This window comes from Octopus sinensis, unplaced genomic scaffold, assembly GCF_006345805.1.
Source record: "Octopus sinensis unplaced genomic scaffold, ASM634580v1 Contig14139, whole genome shotgun sequence".
NCBI lineage: Eukaryota > Metazoa > Mollusca > Cephalopoda > Octopoda > Octopodidae > Octopus > Octopus sinensis.
Window position 1 is genome coordinate 25,001 of NW_021833118.1, and position 15,096 is coordinate 40,096.

General features: G+C 34.9%; 1 protein-coding gene across 3 annotated transcripts in view; it reads left to right on the plus strand.

The window, feature by feature from the left end:
* The window catches only part of LOC115230043 (laccase-like), a 19,297-nt gene extending 14,994 nt beyond the window's left edge, over positions 1-4,303 (plus strand). For 2 of the 3 annotated variants that reach the window (XM_036499482.1, XM_036499481.1), the window contains exons 2-4: positions 1-597; positions 3,684-4,117; positions 4,285-4,303. The exon at positions 1-597 is cut by the window's left edge and continues 1,423 nt beyond it. In XM_036499482.1, the coding sequence (XP_036355375.1) occupies positions 1-597; positions 3,684-3,799 (713 nt within the window). In that variant the 3' untranslated portion in view covers positions 3,800-4,117; positions 4,285-4,303. The remainder of the gene's footprint in view (positions 598-3,683; positions 4,118-4,284) is intronic. The other variant, XM_036499483.1, reaches the window with a different exon arrangement.
* The last annotated feature ends 10,793 nt before the right edge of the window (positions 4,304-15,096 follow it).

Genomic DNA, 15,096 nt, shown 5'->3' on the forward strand with positions numbered 1-15,096 from the left:
GTGTTGATAAAGTGTGTCGGTGTACTCATTCCATAAACCTGAAATTTGGTGATACAATTCAAGTTGTAATGACAAATCTGGGAAAAGGTAAAGGGTTCTCCCACCCTATACACATGCATGGACATTCATTTTATGTAGTTAAAATGGGATTTCCAAAATACAATGAAACAACGGGAAGAATAATAAATGATAGTACAGATATTGATTGCAGAGGTGATCCGAAAATGAACTATTGTAATGATGCGGCTTGGTCAAACAGTAAATGGGAGGGAGACAACATCCCCGGAATGAATTTACGAAACCCTCCTCGAAAGGATGTAGTTATGGTCCCTACAGGTGGATACGTTGTAGTGAGAATACGGGCCGATAATCCTGGAATGTGGTTTGTGCACTGCCACATTGAATTACACAGCAAGGAGGGAATGGCTCTTATTCTTAACGAATCTTTCGCTCGGTTGCCAGAAATGCCGGACAATCTCCCCGGGTGTCGTAGCTTCAAGAGAAGCGTTTACAACATAAGGAAAGATACTGGAAAGGATGACTGTAAGGACAGAAATGGTGAAGATGATAAGGATGATAAAGGTGATAATCATGGCGGTAAGGGATGTTATATTTTTATTGTTCTTTAATCTTTTCCTCGAGTTTCATCTCTTATTTTATAAATATTTTGAGAAGGCAAGACAGATGGGGTACTATCAGATAGGTGGTGGAATAAAAGCAGTACTGTTCTTGAGAACGAGGTAGATTATGATTTCGTGATTTTAGAGATCGTGAGAAATGGCTGGAGAGAGAAGATGGATGGAGGGAGTGAGAGATTGAATCGTTTGGCGATTATCATTTTGTTCAATGTCGTCGATCTGTTGTTGAAGACCTGAGTTGCTGCAGTTGTCGTTGTCGCTGTTGTATTCATCACCATGTTAACCATTGAGCTGACATGTCCAGAAATATATTTCAGCTTTTGTCATCACTTTTAAAAAAACTTTCTACACCACCCAACACTACAATATCAAATGCATCCATTTCTAAATCGTTAGGACACACACACACACACACACACACACACACATATGTCTACTCTTTATAGAGGGCAAGTAACAGCACACGATCTTCTCTTGTTGGTTGGTCAGTGAACGAAGTTCATGTGGGTAACAAATACAGTTTAATTGGATCAGACTGAATTGTATCCTATTATCATTAAAAGCCAACTGCACCAGAGAACAAAATGACATTGATTATCAATAGATTAGGATACCTTCATCTATGATAAATCCTCGACTACCAATGACATCAGCTGATGCAATAAATCAGTTTTGTTTTCTGCTATCAACTGCAAACGAAGATGAGATTCTCCGGGAATTTTAAAGGTGATTACTTTTTCCAGGTATTTCTTTAGTTTTGCCATCAGGACACGGACGCACATACAATAAAGGAAACAACGTAAGTTCATTTCGTAAATTAGGATGAATACCTGTTCGTAAAGAGTTGCAGTCCTTTACTCTTGACCAATTTAGAAAATGATTGTGTGGAGAGAAAAGAATCCTGATGTTCGAGCAATGTTTTCCATCGTGGCAGTGCTGGTGGTGGTGATTGTGGTGGTGGTTGATCATCGTTGTTGCTAAAACTATATTTCGTATTACTATGTTATTATTCAAACTGTATACGTAAATCTATTGTGGATTTCCTAGCAGATTACGTGAATGAAAAACGAAAATCAATGACAAACTAATGTGTTACTAGTTGTTCTCTTTGGATTAAGTGAATTAATTTTGTTTCTGGAGGATTCTCAGTGTAATGTGTTGTATTAGTTTGGCAACAAGGAAGTTATTCGTTGTAGGAACGCAATTCAATATTGACTGATGTATATCGCAGATGTACGGCTATGTTTCATGAGTGACGTCCTTAACTTGGAAAGCAAAACTACTACAAACGTTGCAAATAATAAACGAATAAACTCTTACTAGTGATCATTGGAATGGAAGTCATCACAATTATGGAGTGATACACTGAGAACAAACACGTATTGAAATTAAAATGGTACCAGTAGCTGCGTGTGCATGAATTATTTTTTGTCAGATGATGTGGAAACTGAAGAAACAAATGTATTTTTTACAGCAATAGGCTTATGGATAGAGTGCTAAATATTTAGAGAGTCTTAGTGGCATTTTTTGCTATTAGATCTTCCGTAATAGAGATATATTATTTAATTATATTGTTACATAAGTGAGAGGGAAATGACTTCTTGAAATGCAACTGCCATTGAAGTTTTATATATTTTTATCTTCTGGTCACACATGTGGAGGTGCGTGGTTTAGTGGTTAGGGTGTTGGCCTCATGATCGTAAGATTGTAGTACCGATTCCTGGACCAGGTCACGCGTTGTTTTCTTGAGTAAAACACTTCGTTTAACTTTGCTCCACTTCACACTCAGCTGGGAAAAATGAGTAATCCTGCGACGGACCGGTGTCCTGTCAAAGCGGGGAATATATACGCCACAGAAACCGGAAAATCGTCCCTATGAGTTTATAGGACTCGAGAAGTAGATTTACTACTATTTTTTACTACATATACCTAAAGTAGGGATCGGCAAACTATTTCAGATGTGGACTAGGTTGGGAATGTTTCGCTTTCTGAGGCAATACAAATAAAATGAAATGAAAATTAGACCATAGAGGGGTTTGCAAGTTCTAGCCATGACTGTACATGTTTATATTCAGATACAGTAAATCAAGCGCATTATTTTTTAATGTACCCATTTTTTTTAACGTGGCACAGAGTAATTCAAGGAGATTTGGTTGCTATTTCAGAAAATATATCTTTGTTCTTATTCCTAACAGGTGAAGTTCGTAGGTTACTTTTGGGGTGTTTAATGCGCAGTTCGAATTCGTTCCTCGCAAGAAAATGCATTATTGAAATAAATAAATAAACTTATGAAATATTTCATTATATAATAATGAGCGAAGTGTATCGTATATATATATATATATATATATATATATATATATGTTCAAAATCCCTCAGAAGGGAGTGGGAGAAAGAATAATATAAGTGAAGGGAGAGGAGAGAAAATAGTAATTCAGTGAAGGAGAAATAGGGAGAGTAATAGCCATAACTGAGAGGGAGTGAGAAAAAATAACAGCAATGTAAGAGAGGAAGTGGTAAAGAGAGTGTTGTGTATCTTATCTTCTACTATAATAATACTCTTGTGTATTTCTCCGTCACAACATATGAATAAGAAGGGAAGGGGTGATAGATGATTAAGGAAAGAAGGGGTGAGGGCAAACTTGGTAGTGGGATGATAGAAGTCCTATGGTGAAGAAAAAATCAAACAGCGTTTCAACTTTGCGTGAGTATGTGTGTGTGTATATAAAAGGAAGTCATGGAAATGTGTGTGTGTGTGTGTGCGTGTGTGTGTGTGTGAGAGTGCAATGAAAGTGGGATGGTAAACATTCAACGCTGAAAAGAAAAATCAAACAGCGTTTCAACTCTGTGTGAATATATTTGTGTAAGCGTCTGCGTGGACAAGGAAAGTGTGTGAATGTATGTATCTGTGATTATTATGTACCTTATTTATATAAAAAATACTAATTTTTGACGGCACGGGGCCGGCTAGTCTTTTTTTTTTTATTTTTTGCTATTTGTATATCTACCTAATAAACTCAATATTGTATTTCTTTTCCTTTACAGTTGCAGACGACTACACAGTACGAGTGGCACTTGGAGTTCTAATCGCTGTCGTCTGTATCCTGGCCATTCTTGTTGTTGTTCTTGTGTTCCTTGTTATAAGGAAGCAAAAGAATTAACTTTGAAAATCACCTGAAATCAATACGATCATAGATAGCAGTGGGGGAGAGTGGGGTGGGGGCGAATCTAAGATGTGCTAGAGTAATTTTGTGGGGTCTGTAAGTGCATAGTGTAAGGTTCGAGTGGGGTTTGGTAACTGATGTGTGTCGTGGGTCATGTATGTACTTGGTGGTATATAGTACATATAGTGTATTAGTAATAGTATATAGTGTGATACAACACAATTACGACGGCATTATTAATTTTACATTATTACTACACTATTATTAATGTGGTGTGTGTGTGTGTGTATTTGTGTGTGTGTCTGTGTGTGTTGAGTGGGGTTTGGTAACTGATGTGTGTCGTGGGTTATGGATGTACTTGCTGGTATATAGTACAGATAGTGTATTAGTGATACAACACCATTACGACGGCATTATTAATTTTGCATTATTACTACACTATTATTAATGTGTGTGTGTGTGTGAGCGTGTGTGTCTGATAGTGTAGTAATAATGGTATTTGTGGAGGCGCAATGGCCCAGTGGTTAGGGCAGCGGACTCGCGGTTATAGGATCGCGGTTTCGATTCCCAGACCGGGCGTTCTTAGTGTTTATTGAGCGAAAACACCTAAAAAAGCTCCACGAGGCTCCGGTAGGGGATGGTGGTGATCCCTGCTGTACTCTTTCACCACAACTTTCTCTCACTCTTACTTCCTGTTTCTGTTGTACCTGTATTTCAAGGGGCCGGCCTTGTCACTCTCTGTGTCACGCTGAATATCCCCGAGAACTACGTTAAAGGTGCACGTGTCTGTGGAGTGCTCAGCCACTTACACGTTAATTTCACGAGCAGGCTGTTCCGTTGATTCGGATCAACCGGAACCCTCATCGTCGTAACCGACGGAGTACTTCCATCCAATAATGGTATTTATTCATAATTAGTGAAAGCTGTCTTCATTGACGTTTAACTCTAGGTTCGAACCTATTGAATAGCCACGACCATCCCGTCTGGTATGTAAATAATTCTTCTAGGATTACGTTATCTATCATGTCCAGTTTTTGCTTTAGAACGGAGGTAGATTTTTGACATCTAATTTTATCAACTCGAGTTGACGCGTAAATATCCACTCGTTGAGATCGTATAACCATTGAAGTAAATTGTGGGTTTCTTTATGTTAATCTAACAATTATAAACGCTGTTTTGTCCAGAGCATTGGTATTTAATAGTTGTAGACAGCAGAAGTGAAGCGTATATACTAAAAGAGTTAATGAGTGATACTGAAAGGGTAGAAGTATGATTCGAACCATTATCCTCAAGCTTATAACTAATACAATGTTTTAATAAAAGCGCGTTTGTATAAGATGTATATGTGTGTGTGTGTGTGTTCTTATTTCACAAAACAGTTGAAATAAATTTCTAGTATCAACTTCTCTATTGATATATTCAAATACACCTTTTATGATAACAAATATATGCAATGTCACTAATAATCTCATGTCCAAAAATTTCTTGAAGGCTGTTTATATTATTGGTTGCTATTAAAAGTCTTCGGTATTCAGCCTTATCTGGATTTTAAAATACAGTGATCATGTTTTGGTTTAAATCTGCCGCCTGTTCCGATATGTAAGTTCGTACATCAGATATTCGGTTCAGCCTAAATTTAAATTACTTACGTGACATAACTCTCCATTTTTCCAGTTTTAGTTATCTCTCTTGTTACTTCGAACTGTTGATTTCTGTTCATAGTTGGTTTCTTGTTTTATGGCTTCACTTGATGGTTTCGGACACTTATTTCGCTGCGAGGGTGAAGCCCATATCAGTCACGTGATATCTTAAAACCTTCCAGAATCGTTAGTATGCCGGACAAAATGCTAAGCGGCTTTTCGTCTGCCTTTATGTTCTAAAATCAAATTCCGCCGAGATTAACTTTGCCGTGCCATTCATCCTTTCAGAGTCGATAAAATAAGTACGGGTTGAGTACTGGTATAAACGTAACAGATTTAGCCCTACCCCTTAAATTGCAGGCGTTGTGCCAATATTTGAAACCATTCTCCAAATCCTTACTTTTCGCTGATTAAACAGTTTAAAACATACCGCGTAAAAAACTATTTTCGGAAGTAAGGACAATAATGGATTTCCCCTTAAGGCTACATGGCGGTGTAAACCATAGTATATTGCCATTGTTATTGCAGTCTTATTGTTTTAGACAGCAGGAAGATAGTGATAACTGTAAAAATAAAAAAAAGTTATGTCAATGCTCCCCAAACCGAATCGCTGGCATACTAAACTACAGTCTAGGTAGAAAAAGAAGTATTTAGGCTGAACAAAGAATACATAGGCAATACTTTTTTTCCTTTTGCTTCATCAGAATGTGCTAATTGCTTTTTGAATACAAATATATACATAGTTGAGGTGTGAACGAATCTAGATGTAAAACGGCGAAAAGACGTGTAAAAGAAATGTGAGAGAGGATGAATAGGATACCCAGCAAGGAGAAGGTTAGATTAAACTAGTGATGTCCTGTTACCTGGATAGCTAAGATTATAATTACAAAATTAGAAAATACTGAGGTGATTCAATTGTTTTAATTGACATAGAAACATATTTAATGGGTTTAAAAATTGAATATGAATAATAGCTTCATAACGATTTTAATAGTGTATTAAGATATTTCAAAGAGAGAGAGAGAGAGAGAGACAGACAGAGAGAGACAGAGAACTTAAATCAGAAAATGAATCGCAGACTAAAAGGTCAGATATATAGCATATGACATGTTCTAGAAATAACGTTAATTTGGGTGAGAGAGTGAGTGAATGAGAGAGAGGGAGAGAGAGAGACACAGAGAGAGAGAGACAGACAGACAGGCATACAGACAGACAAATAAATGGATAGACAGATATATAGATAGATAGATAGATAGATAGATAGATATATATAGAAAGAGAGAGAGAGAGAGAGAGAGAGAGAGAGAGAGAGAACTTAAATCAGTAAATGAATCGTAGACTAAAAGGTCAGATAGATAGCATATAACAGATGTTTTAGAAATAGCGTTAAATTGGGTAAGAGAGTGAGTGAATGAGAGAGAGGGAGAAGGAGAGACAGACAGACAGACAGGGAGAGACAGACAGACAGGGAGAGACAGACAGACAGGGAGAGACAGGGTGAGAGAGACAAAAAGAGACAGACAGAGAAGGCAGACAGAAGAGACAGACAGGCATACAGACAGACAAATAATGAATAGATAGATAGATAGATAGATAGATAGATAGATAGATAGATATATATATAGATAGATAGATAGATAGATAGACAGATATATAGATAGATAGAGAGAGAGAGAGAGAGAAGAGAGAGAGAGAGAGAGAGAGATAAAATAAAAAAGATATACGCTTTATAAATGGATTGTTTTCTGTAATCTTTGTATTCTATTCGCCCCGTCGACGGCGGGTTATCGTAAATATTTTATGATTCATCTTAACTTCCACAGAAATTGAAGAGTAATATGATGCTTTTTAAGCTGCTAACTTGTAATTCTCAGTGCATTACTTTTCCTTTTAATGATAATCATTGTAGAGGCGCATAACTATATTATTGTAGTCACTAATATTGAATCTACAAGTTTCTATGGTGATTAAAACAACTGCATCCCATCATAAATTTAATTATTAGTCTTAGTGGCTGAACTACAAGAAAGCGCTCAAATAACTTACCTTCCCACACCATTGAACAGCGGTATTTTCTGCTTTCAACTTCATTCCTCCCAGCATTTTTCATCTTATTACAACAACTTCATACAAAGTTCCATTATTTAAAAATTGTAACTAATTCTCAAGTACCGAAAGGGGAAATCTGCGATCACTGTAAATTTGGGAAAATCTTAAAAATATATATTTGTATTATTATGCAGACCGTCATTTGTTGTTTGTACCAAAACACAATACACATTATTGTATTGAAAACACGACTGTGTTCTAGTTTCATTTTTTGTAGAGAGACTATTATTTTTAATATTTTCGTATAAAATACATGTTGCTCGTATGAAAAAAGTAAATACCCCAAATCCACCATAAAAGTTTCCATATCTTACATTCATAGTCTCATTTACATCTTGAGTTAAGGCTGGTACACAACACATTGGCGATTATTCATATTAGGATGGATACTATGGTAATGTAAATATTATCACCCGTAGTGATAATTTTAGTGTTGGATTTATATGTTATCAGTCAAGTATTCTTATGTTGCTTGTCATGCATGTACATGGCATGCAAGACCAGTTTGGCATTGTGCTGTTAAGAAGAATGATTCCATAATTTCTCCAAATGCAAATATATTAAAACGCGTTCATAAAAGAGAAAGGAGAAAAGAAAAAAGATGTATTTTGAACACTAATGTGTTCTGAAAATCGCGTTGAAAACGATAAAGCTTTTCCTCAATTTGAACAATGACAAATATATATTTTTATACATGAATTTTTGTAATACCCGTTGCGAGTTCCTGATATATTAATAATCTGATTTTCATTTCTGTTTTATAATACTAAAAACTATATATATATACCATGTATGTGTGTGTGTGTGTATATATATATATTATGTATGTATGTATGTATGTATATATGAATATATATATATAGGTGTTAAATGACCACCTAAGGATATTAAATATTCAAAGAATTTACTGTCTTTTTGCCGATATAAATAACAATGTTATGACCTATTGCTCTTAACAAATAGGTAAATAAATAAATAAAATAAACATACAGAAATATATATTAGAAATGGAAACCAAAATAATAAATTCAACAATAAAATAATTCAATCTTTAAATGATAAATTCAGTTCAATTTTATTTTGTGATACAAACAAATAACTCATGTAGTAAATTAGCTGATGCCACACCATTGATAAAAGCAAGTTTTTCAAGAATAATGAAACATCGTTTGAAATATAATGAGATTTCATCAGATAGATATATCTTCTTAAATGCCTTACGAAAAATAGCGCATGAAAATTTTTCTAACTGCTAACGCTTTTAAAAAAAAAAAACCTTTTAAAGAGCGAGTCCAATCGTAAATAAATAATCTAACTGAAAGTTCGTAAATTCCTAAATTTAAATCTATTAGTATCTAGTTCTATAACCGATTTTGTTGCATAATACATACATTCATATAGACACACACACACACACACACACACACACATATATATATATATGCACAAATACGTACACCACTCTATTTTTGTATATATACATACACATACACGTACGTCTACATACATGCATATTCATATGTACAAGTTTACTTATTCATACACACACACACTCATATATATATACATACATACATACATACATACATACATACACACACACACAGACGCACATATATATATATATATATATTATTTTAAGCAGCAGAAAATTCAACAAAATCTGTTACTCTGAGTTTCTCGTTGCCGTTCATCAGACAGATGAACGGCAACGAGAAACTCAGAGTAACAGATTTTGCTGAATTTTCTGCTGCTTAAAATAAAGCATATTACTCTACCACTGGTATTTGAGTACTCTTTTTTCCACCTTGTTTCACATTTATGTGTTTACTCCGGTATATATATATATATATATATATATATATATTATATATATATATTATATATATATATATTTAAATGTATACATATGCAAGTCCATACACACATGTATATATATTTATGGTAAAACATTAGTTTATATTTTAATTCAAATCTAAATAAAGAGATTTATAATATAAATTAAACTTACAACTTATTCAAGTCATACTTTAAAGTAAATAGAGGGGAAATAACTATTTTTCCATTTTCAGAAACAAAACGAACGAAATTAACATTTTTACATATGATGTTTTGTAATACTTATTATGATTTGTTGTTAAATAAAATATTTACATTTTAATATTACTTGTTAGTTTTTATTACTGAAATAAACAGTTTACATTTGTGTCTCAAGTCCCAGATATGGTTAACTTATCTTGTGGTTTTTCTCTTATCCATATGCCGGAAGGACGTATGCACGCTACGCACCATAAGATCATCGTGGAACGATTCATTCCATGCGTTAATAGACAAAGGAAATGCAGACTTTGTTTAGCCGAAAGATCTATCCTTTTTAGATCTGAGATATTTATTAAAAATTCACAAGTTTCTTTTGTTGAACGGGAGGACACCATCCTCTTCGGTTTAAGCATACAGTCTCACAAACTATGACTTTCTCCCTGTTACATTAATTTATACACAAACCGTTTTAGAATTGATTCGAATGGGCACAAAGGACGCAACTTTTAAATTTCTGGGGTTTTTTTCTCATCCACTTTTATTTGACCCTCTCCCTCTAGTCGTTTCTCATGTTCTTTCTGTTTTCATCAGATCTATAAGAGATTAGGGTGGGATACCAATCAGGAGTTCAGATTGCCGAGGAAGATTATATGAGCGTTTAACGGCCTTTCGTGTGCAAAAAATGACCTTGAATTTTAAATGGACATTCACTTCCTTCATCAGCTTGATTGCACCCCTTTTGCTTACTCGAATAAATTATTATATGGTTTGTGTAAATTGCTTCACAGGGAGAAGCTAAAGTTTGTGAGACTGCATACTTAATTCAGAGAGGGTGGTATTCTCCAGTTCAACAAAATAAATTTGTCCATGTTTACATTTACTAAAAATCTCAGATCTGGAATTCTTGTCTCAATTACGAAAGTACATATAAACTCTTTATACTTATGCATGCATACATGTGTGTGTGTGTGTGTTTGTAGAAAACAAAAACGAAGGATTGGCTGTGTTGTAAGTAGCTTGCTTACCAACCACATAGTTCCAGGTTCAGTCCCACTGCGTGGCACCTTGGGCAAGTGTCTTCTACTATAGCCTCGGGCCGACCAAGGCCTTGTGAGTGGATTTGGTAGACGGAAAGTGAAAGAAGGCCGTCGTATATATGTATATATATATATATATATATATATATATGTGTGTGTGTGTGGTGTGTGTGTGTGTGTGTGTGTGTGTGTGTGTGTTGTGTGTGTGTGAGTTTTTGTATGTTTGTGTGTCTGTGTTTGTCCCCCCAACATCGCTTAGCAACCGATGCTGGTGTGTTTACGTCCCCGTAACTTAGCGGTTCGGCAAAACAGACCGATTGAATAAGTACTAGGCTTTCAAAGAATAAGTCCTGGGGTCGATTTGCTCGACTAAAGGCGGTGCTCCAGCATGGCCACAGTCACATGACTGAAACAAATAAAAGAGTAAATATTTCGTTTACATAATATTTAGTATAATGTAGTTTAGTATAATATATGATATTTGCCATATTATGCGATATAAGTAAAATTAAATAGAAAAAAGCTGGAAAAATCAGAAACATCGAAAACGAAACAGTGTATATGTATGAATAAATGAGTAAATAAGAAAATAAAAAATATATCATGAGGAGAATAACGGTGGTGATGCAGGAAGATAGAAAGAGAGTATATAAAGAAGCAATAAAGGTTGTATTTAAATATGTTTATGGGTAACAGTTTGGGCAGCAATAATAACGGTGCTTGAAGAAAGAAAATGAAAAGACTCGTAATAATAGTTAGAATTCATGAAATAACAGTAAAAATAATAATAATGTTGATGATGATGATGATGATGACGATGCCGATGATGATGATAACGATAATAATAATAATAATAATAATAATAATATAATAATAATAATAATAATAATAATAATAATAATAATTATTATTATTATTATTATTATTATTATTATTATTTTATATTATTATTATTATTATATTATTATTATTATCATTATTATTATTATTATTATTATCATATTGACAAATTATATAAATATAAGGACCTGAAAATTGAAATACAAAAGATATGACATCCTAAAGCGAGAAGTGTTCCTGTTATTGTGGGTGCTTTTACCTCCCTAAGATTTCAGTCATACTATAACATCTCTTATCCTTCGCTTGCCCTAGATCGCTGGGTGCGTTCTCGGCAAGTGATTGTAACAAACATGCAGATTAAAAGTAGAGTATTGCTCATATACTACGGAAAGCACTCTCCATCTAAAGTGAAATAAATATGGTGGTAATTTTAGCATGCATAGCAAAACAAAAGTGCCCTTGCTACTCTTGGCCTCCGGAGGCTGCACAGAACTAATGCAGCTGAAATAAAGTTATAATGGAAAGAAACTATAAATGATGATGATGATGATGATAACGATAATAATAATAATAATAATAATAATAATAATAATAATAATAATAATAATAATAATAATAACGATGATGATGATGACGATGATAATGATGACGATGATGATGATGATGATGATGATGATGATGATGATGATGATGATGATGTTGATAATGATGATGACGATGATGATGATATAAACAAGTTTTTATGCATAGCTGAATAAAAGAATGCTTGGAGATGTTCACAGTTTTATCAGTAAACAATACATTTGTATGTCACATCATGAAACTCTGAGTTTTCGTGGACATCTTTGTCTATTTACCCTAAATAAGACACAGCTATATCGTATTACACAGTAAGACGACGAGTCGGTTGAATCGTTCTTACGCACAGCAAAATGCTTAGCAACATTTTGTCTGTCTTTACGTTCTGAGTTCAAATTCCGTCGAGGTTGAGTTGCTGTTCATCTTTTCGGAGTCGATAAAGCGAGTACCAATTGAGTACTGAGGTCGATGTTATCGAGTTACTCATTCCCCCGAAATTGCTGGCCTCGTGCCAAAGTTTGAAACAAATATCACATTACACAGAGGATATAAATTATGCGTCTATCCATTTTGATAACATAAGAGACTATTAATAGATGCAAAAAAATATGTTATATTCACCTATCATTTTTATGTTTATTTATATAATTGTTTCATCCAGTCAAATGGATTTTATACAAAAACCTGATGAGTCGATGATTAATCGATATCGCTGCAATGTGTTGTTACACATCTTTGGCTACCTTCGGTCATCGCTGACCATGGGTATCACGTCCGTCCATTTATTGTCCAGGTTGGGCCCCTCGACTTGAGCCATGGAGACCAATGCGAGAATGGCAGTCTCGGTCGCATCTGTATGTAGATTCCGGTCTGTCGGCTTTCGATCCCTTACATCGGGCTCGCTTTTCTGCAGCTACAGCTGACAGCATCACTTCACCGATCCGTAGCTGTTTGAGAAGTGTGCTTTTTTACCTAGCGTGGTCTGCTGTCAGGTCCTCCCAGGAGTTGATGTCGATGTTGAGCGCCTCCCTGTCCCAAAATAACTCCTTATACTGAAGTCTAATATTTCCCTCCATTTAACTATATCACATCATCTCTGCTGAAGGAATGTTCCTAATATCCCAGAAACAGCTGTAAAACTAAATTTCTCTTTATAGATATCCTGAAAATTCCACACAAGCTTGGCTTTGCTGTCTAATTTTATTTAACACACACACACATACACACACACACACATGTATATATATATATATATATATGTGTGTGTGTGTGTGTGTGTGTGTGTGTGTATGTATTTATGTATCTATCTATCTATCTATCTATATATATATATATACATGTGTGTGTATTCGGTATTGCTGGTCAATTTGTAGTAAACAACAAAATATCTACTAATGATGTACCTCCTTGAGTAAATGTTATTTTTATTACTGAGCTGATCGAGGCACAAGTTTCGCCGTCATGGCTTGGTTAACCAGTTGCCATGGTAATCGCGTTGTTTCAGCTGAGATAGCACTAGCTGGAGTAAAAGAATGAGTAATTTCCCTTGAATTATTATCTATGCGGTGTGAGCGAGTTATTTCCTCCTTGTTGATTACGATGTCGAAATTTAGATTTTACTTTAAATTACAATTGTCAGAGTGTGTGTGTGTGTGGTCACATACATACATACATATTAATATATATATATATATATATATATAATATATATATATATATATATATATAGATATATATATATATATATATATATAATATATATATATATATATATATATATGAAATTAAATAAGGGTAGAAATTGATATTAATCAATTAAAACCAGTGGCCTAGCATATTTTTTAAAAATCCGAAGATTAAAAGTTTCTTACATACAAAATTTATAGGACTGATCACTAAAAGTGGACAGTCTATGTGCTAGATATAGACGTCAAAATCGCTATTTTCCACGAAGAATGTGTTCTCAAGAAAAGCTCTTTTTGATGAGTTTTTTCTTGAGAACACATTCTTCGTGGAAAATAGCGATTTTGACGTCTATATCTAGCATATAGACTGTCCACTTTTAGTGATCACTCCTATAAATTTTGTATATATATATATATATATATATATATATATATATATATATATATATATATATATAAATATATAGTTCGGATAAAAGCATAAAAATAATGTTACATTAATCTGATGCGTCACGCTATACTTTTGTAGGGTATAAATATCATTATCCTTAAACAAGAATGTTGTTGACAGTGACTTCGAAGCTTCGGCCAGCGAATACATATTTACAGGGACAATGGAGTGAACAATTCGTTTTATTACATAACTTTGCAATTGTTTTCAACGATATTTTATTACAATAGTATTGCTGTATTATTATTGTATAATATGTGTAACAGTCGCTTATTTCGCCCTTGTTCTTGTACAGAGTAACAATCTTTTCATCTCTCATGTCTTGCGGTACAGCTCCCTCTCTCCTGCATTGGCAGAGGACTTTGTGCAAAGAGCGCGGTAGGGTAATCTTGCAGCGCTTGATGAGATGTGGTGGGATGCTGTCGCTGCCTTGAGCTTTGCCCGCAACTAGGCTGTCGATGGTCTTGCTGAGCTGATGAATACATGTTGCATTCATCGACCTCACCAAGGCTTTCGATCTTGTCAGCAGAGACGGCTTCTTCAAGGCGATCCATATGATTGGCTGTCCTCCAACACTGCACAGCTTAATCGAGTTCTTTCACTCAAACATGTAGGGGACTGAGCAGTTCAACGGCAACCTCTCTGAGCCCTTCGACATACGCAACGGAGCCAAGCAGGGCTGTGTGCTCGCCCCAAAGATCTTTGTGATCTTTTTCTCTCTCCTTCTGAGATGCGCATTCGGCACAGCACCAGAAGGGATCTACATGCGGACCAGATCAGATGGCAGACCCTTCAATCTCGCCTGTCTAAAAGCGAGGACAAAGGTCTGTGAAGCTGTCATCAGAAACATTCTATTTGCTGACCACGCTGCAGTTACGGCCCACTCCCAACGGGAGCTGCAGCTGCTAATGGA